Here is a 12429-nt window from a genome sequence, read left to right on the forward strand (position 1 = left end):
AGCAGCGTATTCTAAATCCACCTCAAGGGTGTAGTCATTGTACATGTTATGTAGCTCAGTAGCGTATTCTAAATCCACCTTAAGGGGGTAGTCATTGTACATGTTATGTAGCTCAGCAGCGTATTCTAAATCCACCTCAAGGGTGTAGTCATTGTACATGTTATGTAGCTCAGATGTATATTCTAAATCCACCTCAAGGGGGTAGTCATTGTACATGTTATGTAGCTCAGACGCATATTCTAAATCCACCTCAAGGGGGTAGTCATTGTACATGTTATGTAGCTCAGCAGCATATTCTAAATCCACCTTAAGGGGGTAGTCATTGTACATGTTATGTAGCTCAGCAGCATATTCTAAATCCACCTCAAGGGGGTAGTCATTGTACATGTTATGTAGCTCAGCAGCGTATTCTAAATCCACCTCAAGGGTGTAGTCATTGTACATGTTATGTAGCTCAGACGCATATTCTAAATCCACCTCAAGGAGGTAGTCATTGTACATGTTTTGTAGCATAGCAGCATATTCTAAATCCACCTCAAGAACATAACCTGTGTCATCACCACTTCATATTATTATGCTGTAAACATTTCTGGAAGTATGCAAGCCATGTCAATCACAGGAAACTTCTGTGATAGTGCTCAGCCATACAAGTTTTCAAGTCCAAATACATAATATAATTATTTTGTTTCCTGTGTCATGTCATATCCTAGCTGATATATGCTGTTTGCTACATTGTTTTGCTTCTTCATGACAGAAATCCCTCTTCTGATTCCTTTTTCAATCAAAGTCTACATGTCAATATCAATGAGCAACTCCAGTTTGATTTTTATAAGCTTGAGCATGGCATCCCATGACAGCCCTGGGCAAGAATAGTGCCAAGCAGGGAAATCCCATGACAACCATAGGCAAGAATAGCTTCAAGCAGGGGATTCCCTTGACAGCCCTGAGCAAGAATAGTACCAAACAGGGGAATCCAATGATTGCCCTGGGCAAGAATAGTACCAAGCAGGGAAATCCCATGACAGCCCTGGGCAAGAATAGTACCAAACAGGGAAATCCCATGACAGCACTGTGCAAGAATAGTGCCAAGCAGGGGAATCCCATGACAACCCTAGACAAGAATAGTTTCAAGCAGGGGATTCCCTTGACAGCCCTGAACAAGAATAGTACCAAACAGGGGAATCCCATGATTGCCCAGGGCAAGAATAGTACCAAGCAGGGAAATCCCATGACAGCCCTGGGCAAGAATAGTACCAAACAGGGAAATCCCATGACAGCACTGGGCAAGAATAGTGCCAAGCAGGGGAATCCCATGACAACCCTAGGCAAGAATAGTTTCATGCAGGGGATTCCCTTGACAGCCCTGAGCAAGAATAGTACCAAACAGGGGAATCCCATGATTGCCCTGGGCAAGAATAGTACCAAGCAGGGAAATCCCATGACAGCCCTGGGCAAGAATAGTACCAAACAGGGAAATGCCATGACAGCCCTGGGCAAGAATAGTACCAAGCAGGGGACTCCCATGACAGCCCTGGGCAAGAATAGTACCAAGCAGGGGACTCCCATGACAGCCCTGAGCAAGAATAAGTGCCAAGCAGGGGACTCCCATGACAGCCCATGGCACGAATCGTGCCAAGCAGGGGACTCCCATGACAGCCCTGGGCAAGAATAGTACTGAGACATACAGAGATCACAAACACTCAGCAGCACATCAGATTTGAAAAACAGATCATAACACTCACCTAATTTTTTTACACTGAACTCATTCCAGATGCTAGTAGTATGGTCATATTCTTTTGAAATATGAGTGCCATCCAACTTGCCATAGAATTCTTCTTTCCTGGCCGTGTGGTCTCATCAGATTTTTCTCATCATTTAGTCATAAGGATATCGCAAGCGAATTCTTCTGCAGTATAGTTGAATAATTTTGTATTCTTGACCAGCTTATCAAGTAAAGCATTTACGAACTGTAAGCTGTCTATGAAATACAATTCACCCAGATAGAATTATAAACATTTTTCAAGGTTGTTTGGTATGCACATTATTTTCTTCTCATATTTGCCACATGTATTAACTATCAGGTATAATTTGTAGCCTCTGAGCTTATGAAATATGACTGGAATAAATTCTGGTGGCTCAGCTTCAAGTCAGTCCTAATGAGGCTTCACCAAAAGCATTGAATAAATCCAGCATAGGAACTAATGCATATAAACAATTAACCATACCACCAAAGAAGTGTGTCCTCGCACTGAAAGAGCAGTGTTTATTGCTCTAAGAAACTTATTATATATATATATATATATATATATATATATATATATATATATATATATATATATATATATATATATATATATAATATGTGTGTGTATATATTTATATGAGAGTGTGTGTGTGTGTGTATATATATATATATATATATATATATATGAATGTACTGAATTATATGATGTGTAACTAATAGCATTGGTATTGTAAAAGGTTAATTGTTGTAAAATTCTCCTCCTGATTTTGGGGGCATGTGTAAACCCTACATCATGATCATTAAGAGATGTACCTCTTGATTCCACTGCTCAGCAAGGTTGGGCAACGCATGGACAAGTATGTACTTATTCCAGTAATTATTTATACAAGTTCTGTTATAGTTTAAAGCTGGGACTTGTGGATAACAGCTTGCAACTAAGATACTAAATCATCATCCAAGGTTGATAAAGGAAGTTCGCTGAAAAATATTTGCAGTTTGTAATGCTAACATAATGGCAATATCAGGATACATTTGTATTATTATTATTATTATTATTATTATTTAGTATTTATTGTTATCATTATTGTTATTTGTATTGTTGTTGTTATTATTATTATTATTATTATTATTATTATTATTATTTCAGTTTTTCAGTCAGTGAATTTATCCGTTTACAACATGCCATAAAATGACTATGCAGTGTGTGGGTGTGGAGAGAGAGGTGGAATCAGAGAATGTGAGAGGAATATAAAATAAATTTATCATTCTGTTAGGGAATCATAGGGAGGATGAAACCATATTAAATCTCAGTGTGTGAAGACAGATAGAGGCAGATAAGAAACATATTGAGAGTAATTTAAAGATAAGAGAAGTTGTTATTAAATCTTTGTGCTGAGGTGTGTTTTGTGTGTGTGTGTGTGTGTGTGTGTGTATGTGTGTGTGATAAGAGACAAACAGTAAATCACAGGTTCAAAGAGAAAAATCAGTATCTTAAAAAATAAATGTTTGTCTGGATTTTGATGGGAGTAGGGTTGTGTGAAAATGTGTAAGTACGAGTGTGAAAAACAGAAAATGGTAGAAAACAGAAAAATGGGCATTAAAATATGTGCATGTTTTTATCTGTGTGTAAGGATAGACGTCTGTGTGTATAAAGAGATACAGAGTCAGATAAATACAGACTGTATTATTTCTGAGTCCTGATGGTTGAATGAAAATATTATTTTAGATATGTCTACATATTTCAGGTGGAATCTAGGGAGAGAGATGGAGAGAGTGTCATCTATTTGCACACACATGTTTATTCATGTTGGTATTCAGGCTTCTTGAGAAAATTTCATTTTCAAAAGACATATTTTGAATATCAAGTGAACTAAACGTTTAGCTGATATCTTGATTTTATGTCCTAAAATATCCATTTCCCAACCGCTGTTCAAATGATTCAAGGTTTAAGTACACTGTTATTAATTACATTCAGTGGCCAAAACTTCACAATACTAAAATTAATGGTCACAGGTGTGATACATCCCATATTATACATATATATATATATATATATATATATATATATATATATATATATATATATATATACATACATATACTCTTTAGATTGATAATTTCCCATAAGCAGTTGAAATCTTCTGATATGTTGATATTTTTATGATTTAAAAAAACAAGAAGAAGAAACCCTGTCTTCCCTGTCTAACCCTTCACATCGCCTTAAAGTCAGTGACATCATTGCATGATATCTTTCAACATTCAAGAAGGTTTTAAGATATTTATGGTACTCAGATCTAAAACAAATACTCTTATACATTCATATTATCAAGTAACCCTTGCTGACAACAGTCAGGTAATCACATACATTGATATTTTCTAGTAACCCTTGCTGACAATAGTCCGGTAATCACATACATTGATATTTTCTAGTAACCCTTGCTGACAATAGTCAGGTAATCACATACATTCATATTATCAAGTAACCCTTGCTAACAACAGTCAGGTAATCACATACATTGATATTTTCTAGTAACCCTTGCTGACAATAGTCAGGTAATCACATACATTGATATTATCAAGTAACCCTTGCTGACAACAGTCAGGTAATCACATACATTGATATTATCAAGTAACCCTTGCTGACAATAGTCAGGTAATCACATACATTGATATTATCAAGTAACCCTTGCTGACAGTAGTCCGGTAATCACATACATTTATATTTTCTAGTAACCCTTATTGACAACAGATAATCACATACATTGATATCAAGTAACTCTTATTGACAACAGTCAGGTATTCATGTACGTTGATACTATAAAGTAACCCTTGATGGGAACAGATAATCACATATTGAAATCAAGTAACCCTTGATGAGAACAGATAATCACATATTACAAGCATGGCAAAAGCAGGTAGACTGAAGAATTTCCAAGGCTAAAACTAAGGTCCAGGACTAAAATCCTGGTACATGTACACATATTTTTTTAAAAATTACAGTCATGTAGGTTCCAAACCCTACCCTTAATTACGGACAAAGGTCAATTACAAAATACAAACTAAGTATGCATCACAAGAAGACGCATGTAATTATAAACCGTAGTCGATTTAGTAATCACACGTTAGGTCTTTTTTTATCCTTTCATATTTACTACGAGGACCTCCATTTTTGAGAACAATGATCATCGCTGTTTTCTTCAAGTGCACACTCATGCCGGATTTTCCGAAAATAATATTAAGTTGATTAAAAGGGTTTTGGGGTGGGTTGGGGTTGCAGTTTCGGCAGTTTTCAATATCGTCAGCAAACAGTAAACATAATTTGGACAGTGTCGTGCTAGTAGGAGGGTTTATGCGACCCCCAACTCTTTTTTTAAAAAAACGGTACATAAATCATAAATAAACAAGGACTACAGTATTGGACTGCTCATGTCCCCTTGTTTCTGTCACGTTTAACGTTATCAAAGACTTTGGAAATATCATGGTATCGACATTAGAAACACGACAAATATTTTTGCGCGTTGCTTCTACTGAGACAATAATATCTGCGGCTGAAAAACCTCCTAGAAATCAAGCTTGGGCTTCATCTATCTGATTGTTTGTCCCAGCCATGATATAAAGTATGTCAGTAAGAGCTTTATAAAAATTATGCACCTTGTTGAAATCCTGTTGAAGAGCATTGATAATTTTCCTTGACTTCTTATGGAGATGTGGTAAATGGTGAAGAACATCACTTGCATTTAGTAGAAATGAGCGGTAAAGCCTAAAAAGACAAAATTAGTTGGTTTTTTTTTTTTTTTTTTTTACGTTGGCCTCTGGTATTCACGCTTTTGCCGTCACTGTGCGAATTTGGCCGGGTTCACACTAAAAATTCGGGTCATTTAATTCAAATGTAACTATTTCCAGAAATTGATACGTAACCTATGTTTCTTTGTGACAGGATGTGTACAATTTAGTGTATTACAGTAATTGCAGTCTAACATAAGTAACATAGTTTTGGTGCATCTGAACCTAAAACTAATGTACAGCATCCATTAAAAATGTTGAGTCGAGAAAGGACGTATGTAAGTAACAATATGTTTTGGTTTTTGTTCCATCTGCTTTTGCCATTCTTCACACACGCATGCGTACATACAAAATCACTCACAAACCTGAAATAACTCGTACTCAAGGTTCCTCTCAAACAGAAATAAAGATACATTTATTCCTCGCACACTCTCGCTTCTGGATTCACCCCTCGAATCAAACACGCATGCTCGCACATGTGAGATCACATACAGGTTACTGATTACTACTTAAGCTGTACGAATGACAACTCCCCGATGTAGGATCTCGTTAAACGATAAATTCATGGATTTAAACATCTCATATTTTAATAATAATAATAATAATAATAATAATAATAATAATAAATTATTTCTACAAATGTCTTTATTCAAATATTATATACTTGGTATATTTTGTAGAGTATTTTCCTGATCACCCAGTGATGATGTTTCAGTATCTCAGTATCTGCTCCATGAAACTTCAAAAAGTTCAAAACACAGCTGCTCGGATCATACTTAAAGTACCACGATCAGAGCATACCTTCCCGCTGTTTTGTACCCTATACTAGCTATCCATTCAATCCAGAATCAAACATAAAATTTGTTCTCTGTGCTACGTTTCACTGTCGGACTCTAGTCCAACATACCTATCTGACCTCACCCATGTGTACACACCATCAAGATACTTACGCTCCTCTTCTGACAATCGTATACTCATTATTCCCACTATGAAAATAAAGTCATATGGACAGCGCTCTTTTGCATACCAGGGCCCAGCAACGTGAAATGAATTGCCTACTGAACTTAAGACACAAAGACACAGTGATCACATTCAAGAGGGCTCTCAAAGCTCGTTTATTTCGACTGCAAGAACAAACTTAAAGACTGAATAATGTTTCCTACCTTAAATATTCTCAGCATGTTTTTTTAATGTTTTATAATTTCATGGTGTTTGCTTTTGTAATCATATCATTATGTTTTTTTTTTTTATCTTATAGGTGTTTTCTAATGTTGTAAAGCGCTTAAAGCTTCTAAAGATTAGGCGCTATACAAAGTCCTCATTATTATTGTTATTCACTTTCTGGTGTCTTGTATGAATTAACTGCGCGTTTATAGAAATGTGTACATAATTTCCAAGGTTTGAAGAGACGTACTGTGACCAGTGAACTAGAATTATTGGTTATAGTCATTTGCAACTCAATTACCCAGAGGAACAAAATAAAAACATCCCATTTACGCATTATTAAATACACAAACCTTTCTAAAGAGTGAGGCTGATTGTTTATACTGGTTTATTATAATTGTTTGTGTACATATTGGTTAAAGAAAACAGTTTAGAAAATCTTTATTTCTACTGGTCACTCTATGCATCGCGGCGTGCGATTGATTAATTATATGGTTTTGTATATCAGAATACCTCTTAGCGCTCTTCGATTTCACTTTGGTTTTGGGAGAGGACATGATCTGGTCAAGCTTGACCTTCAGGAAGGCCAGCGACTGCCAGATGCTTACTACTTCTGGTATGATTTGCATTCTTTATTTATTATTGACGTAGGTATTAAAACAAGTAAAATCGGGCATTTTACCTGCACGAGCGAATCCTGCTCATGCGTCTCGTGGTGCACGTGCATGTGCTAATAAACACGAGTACGTGTACATTATTTTTCTTCATATTTAGTAACAATGGAAACCGACATATTTGATCACGTGGTCTTTAAGTATTTAAACAGCTTTAGTAGATTATATTATCGACTTCACGTACTGAGCTGGTAAGTTATATTATTTATTTTGTTGTGCCAATGTACAACGCAAATGGCTGGAATATATAGAATTGAACGTTTAAACCTTTAAACCTTAGTTGGGGTGGGGTATTTCTGCGATTCTAATGTAATATGAGACCTGCACTTATAAATTACCTTTTGCATACCTACCAAACTTAACAGTGTTGGAATTTTTGTTGACTAAAAATGTCTTGTGGTCGGGGGGTGGGGGGTGCGTGTGTAGTAGACCAAAAAAGGTAACGCCTTGCAGTTGAAAAGTTGTCTACTTGTATAAGCTAAGAGAAAAATACGGCATATAAAGGAAACAGTGTTATCTTTGCAGCAATTAACGTACACAGTCGCAATCGCACCGACATTAAATGAAATGTAGAGTCTTAAAAGTTATTGCTAATTTGGTATAGGTGGGTTGTCATTGGTACTCTGATTGGGAAGAAATGGCTAAAAAATTATGGTAATAGTGATGTTCCATTTCTTTCAGTTAAGTATCCTGCAGCATTCAGCTGTAACTCTGTGAAAGAAGAACTTGTAGTAAAATATATTCCATATTTTTGTGACCACATACTTCGATGCAATGTACAGGGATACATGGAGTTGATGTAGCGAGACAGAGGAAGCATGGTTCTGAAGTGTAGATGTATAGTAATAGATGTACAGACATATCGGTGGTTAAAGGAATAAAAAGGATGGTTTGCTTAGGTGGACTGGATGGACGTAGGGGAAGATGTATAGACAGAATGATCAGCAAGATGCGCAAAATCATCTACCCTGACAATCTTTCTTTTCTGATCTGTTTACAAGAACTGCACCTACCTGAAACAGGGCAATATATAATCCTATGTTAAAATCATGGATTGATGACACGGAATAAAATGACGCATATAGTTTACATACATTGTTGTGTACGGTGCCAATAAGTGACACGTTTTACAGGCATCTATGTATTTAACGTAAATAAAAGCCTCATTTTCCAGTCGGTTCCTGCGTTCACTTTCTTATTTCAGCTCCGATGGCGAGATGGAGTCGCATGCTATTGGGGATGCTGACCCTGGTTAGCGCTTCGAGGAGACCGACTGATGACTTGGCTGAGGTCAAAGACTATCTTGAGGAATATGATAAAATGGCTTCAGATATTTACTACCACACCTCTGAAGCGTCATGGAATTACTATACAAACATAACAGACGAGAACTTAAAAAATATGGTGAGTATTACTATAAAAACATAATTGAAGAGACCTTAAAACTATAGTAAGTATCATTAGTATTAAGTGTTAGTATTAAATACTTCATGATAAAGAATGGCAAAATTAAATTTGTCCAAAATATTAAAAGCAGCCTCAGATTTTAGGAAAGGGGGAAAATTTTAAATGTGTTCCAGATAAAAGCAGTATATACTCCTAAATAATGTGAAACGTTGATATAATGATATTGCGTTAATTTCGAAATTTTTCTTTGAACATCAAAATGAGATTATTCAAATTGTATTGCTGCACAATGTACACCGCTATACTGTTGACAACATTCGGTTAAATTTTGAAAAAAATAGTTATTGGTTATAATAAGCCTTTCTTTTTTTTTTATTCAGCCTTCCAAGATGGAAGTTTCCTGCCATATTTGAAAGCTATAAAATATTTAGTTATGAAGTAATGAGAATCTGTGAATGTTGACACCTCTTAGTTCCCTCCCAACATACATAGTTGGTTAGGACTTAGAAGTGACACCCTGGTTTTTCCAAATAGTGTTGTGGGTCTTCCTGTCCACCCACCATTGTTATAAGTGTTTGTGTCTCCAAATTTATTAAAGGTAATAAGTAAAATTTAGCAGGGTTGCTATTTGTTTTGTTCGTCAAATATTTCAAGTTTGTTTATCCCATTAAAGTTTGGAAAGATGTACTTTCTTCCCTTTGCATGGGATGGCATTGGGTCTGATTTCCATTTTCCGCACTTTGAACTTTAGGAGAGTACTAGCCCCCTCGAGGGTTATATGAGCCCTGAGGTGGCATTCTTCCCCTTGTTTCCCTTTTTAAACTTGGTTATTCATTAGTGACTCTGCCAGAGTCAGAATGTCCAATGTGTGTTGCTGTTGGTGTATATGTTGTAATTTGTCCCCATTTCTTTGTATGGACGGCATTATCTAGATCATATTATATTTGGTTTCGTTCCTTATTTAAGTCTTATCGTTTTTGAAAAGCCTTGCCTTTAATTCCAAAAATATAAAATAAAGATGTCTAGTGTGCGTTGTTTGTCTGTCTGTGTGCGTGTTGCTTATTTATACCTTATGCCGTAGCATGAAGTTATATTTTGGTTTGTTTATGTGTCTTATAAGTTCAAAATATTTTGTGCCTTATCACATTATATATTTGATAGGATTTTAAATCTTCCAGTTCACTTTTGTGTTGGAAACATCCTGGTGAGGGCTTTTAGTAATTTTTAATTATGTATCAATTTTATTTACTACGTATTTCACATATGGTTATATTTTCCGGTACCTTGGCACCTCATGTACAAAAACGGATTGAAATTCTCCATCACGCTGACGTGATGGAAAACAAACTTTTAGGTAAAGTTTTGTCTTTCTGAAAGCATCTTGATGCTTCTTACATGTAAAGGGATTGAAATTTTCAATCACGCGGACATGATTGAAAACATGTTAAAGTTTTTGGCGCAATTATTAATAGTTGAGTTATTATTGTTTATACAATTAACAAGAAAGGATGTATCTTTTTGTCGTTGGACACAATTTAATTGTTCATCTTGGCAGGATGCCCTGGTTACATCGTTTGTGCGTTCCTGAAGACATGATTGTGCGATTTGAAGGTTGTTCTGGAGCGACTGTTAATAGTTTCCAGTTTTTGATACAGTCCCAGATTTGTTTCTTTCTGAAAATTGGAGAGAATGACATTGGGTCTGTAAGACCCTATCATATTGTAAATCGGATTATAAGGCTGTACGATATTTTTCTAAAATCAGGAGTTGAATGTGTTTGCATTGGATCCATGTTGCCTCGTTCACAGCCGCGTGGGTTGGGAGTAAGTCAAGATTCCCGGATGGCTCGATGGATCAACCGGGAGTTAGCCATAGTTTGTGAGAATTCCGAGTGTGTAGCCTTTTGCCGTATACGTGGGTTCCGACTTGTGTACCTCGGTAGGGATGGGGTACACTTGACTCAGGAGGGGAGTCGATGGTTACTGACCAGGATCATTTCTTCTGTTCGCCAGAGAGTTGCCTTGGTAGAAGGAGTTATGTGAATGATTTGTATGTGTGAAGCATGAAAAGTTTGTCTACTGAATGTATTTTTAATAAAGATGTCAAATTTGAGAGGCGGTGTGTAACCTTTCAAGCCTGAAAGTTTCTTATTGTATGGTACCTTGGTACTCGTACATTTTTTAAAGTAAAATTTTGTTGAGTTCGTGTGTCTTTGAGAAATTATGTTTGTGTATGTCAAGGGGGAGCCCAAGATCTTCTCCACAGAGTGCCTATAAGGCCTAGGTCCCGTTCCACCCTGTGATTTTTTTTCTTCATTGTAATCATTACCATAACCGTGATTTTTTTGTGAGGCGGCAGCCAAAGTAGGTGTTTTTTTTTTTTTTTTTTTAAAATGTTGACTGTGTGTGTTATCATTGATGACAAGACTAGCTAATAGTCAGAATCTTAAATTCTCTGTGGAATGGTATCTGTTTAAATATTTGGACTATAGATAAATGGAACAAATAACATTTCAATATCTTAAATAATTTTATACTTAAGGCCGGACACAGTCTATAGTCGCTGGCGTGACTTTAATTTGCACATAAATACGTATGATCCTTTGCTTTTGTGCTTTAATTTAGTTGTATCGACTCTGCTGTCTATAATAATGAATCCTTATCGCATTTGATGTTATTATTGGAATATAAAGGGACAACACTACTGGATCTTGTCTACCATATATTGAGTTCAGAAAACTTGGTTGACAACTACATTATATTTTACTTTTTTTTCTAGATTTGTTTCATTAATAAAACTTAAAGTTTATTTCACAAAGAAATTAGCTTATGACTCTTGACAAAGGAAAAAGAAAGTATTGAAACAAAATATCTGAGGTTAAAACACCTTCTGTGGACTACTGAAAGTATGTTGGGTAACCAGTTTCCTTTCATGTTGACCTGCCCCGCTAGTTATTTTCAGTTGATGTGCAATTTTAAGAAGACATCACATGCGCACAGAAGCAGTCCGTTTTCATATGCTCTCTCCTTCAGGCAGAACATGATTTTCCGAACTATAAGAAAAATGAAAGTTAATCCATGTAAGCGAAATACACACATGCATATTATCTTCTCTACGCTGTTAGAGTTGTAGAGCTATCAACCAGACACTCTGTTCTCAGTGTATAAACAGGTATACCCGACCATAAAATACCGCCATTTGATGAGCGATCAGTCATGCACTGGTGCTGACCTGGGGGAAAGGACCCTGCTAAATTCTGACGATAAACGCGTGATTTACCCACCATTATGAAACCTGATAAACTGTTACAAGTAAAAATATTTTTTTTTTATTGATTTGTGATATTCACTGAACAATTTTAAAATATTGATAACAATAATTTAAGCAGTTGTAGTTTGTTAAATAATAATTTAGATAACACGATTGTTTTTTTTATATATAAAAATGGGTTCTTACAATCGGAGACCAGTTCCGGTCGTTGCTTATGCTGGAGTCAATATCCAAAATACCACAATTCCTTTTTGAATAGATAGCCATCCTACCCAAAACTAATTCTATGATTTGATTTTAAGGTCGATATTTTGAAGCCCAAACTTCTAAGCAGAACCTGTACATAAACCTCTATCTTGTCATATTAAAACAGTCTTGTATTAAAGC

General features: G+C 35.9%; 1 protein-coding gene across 1 annotated transcript in view; it reads left to right on the forward strand.

Moving 5' to 3' along the window:
• The first annotated feature begins 7960 nt into the window (after window positions 1-7960).
• The window catches only part of LOC149791573 (angiotensin-converting enzyme-like), a 40242-nt gene continuing 35773 nt past the window's right edge, over window positions 7961-12429 (forward strand). Inside the window, exon 1 of the mRNA XM_089969219.1 lies at window positions 7961-8769. Within this exon, the coding sequence (XP_089825345.1) occupies window positions 8575-8769 (195 nt within the window). The 5' untranslated portion in view covers window positions 7961-8574. The remainder of the gene's footprint in view (window positions 8770-12429) is intronic.

This window comes from Sinohyriopsis cumingii, chromosome 9 (assembly GCF_028554795.1).
Source record: "Sinohyriopsis cumingii isolate HCF-2022 chromosome 9, ASM2855479v2, whole genome shotgun sequence".
In the NCBI taxonomy this organism is placed as follows: domain Eukaryota; kingdom Metazoa; phylum Mollusca; class Bivalvia; order Unionida; family Unionidae; genus Sinohyriopsis; species Sinohyriopsis cumingii.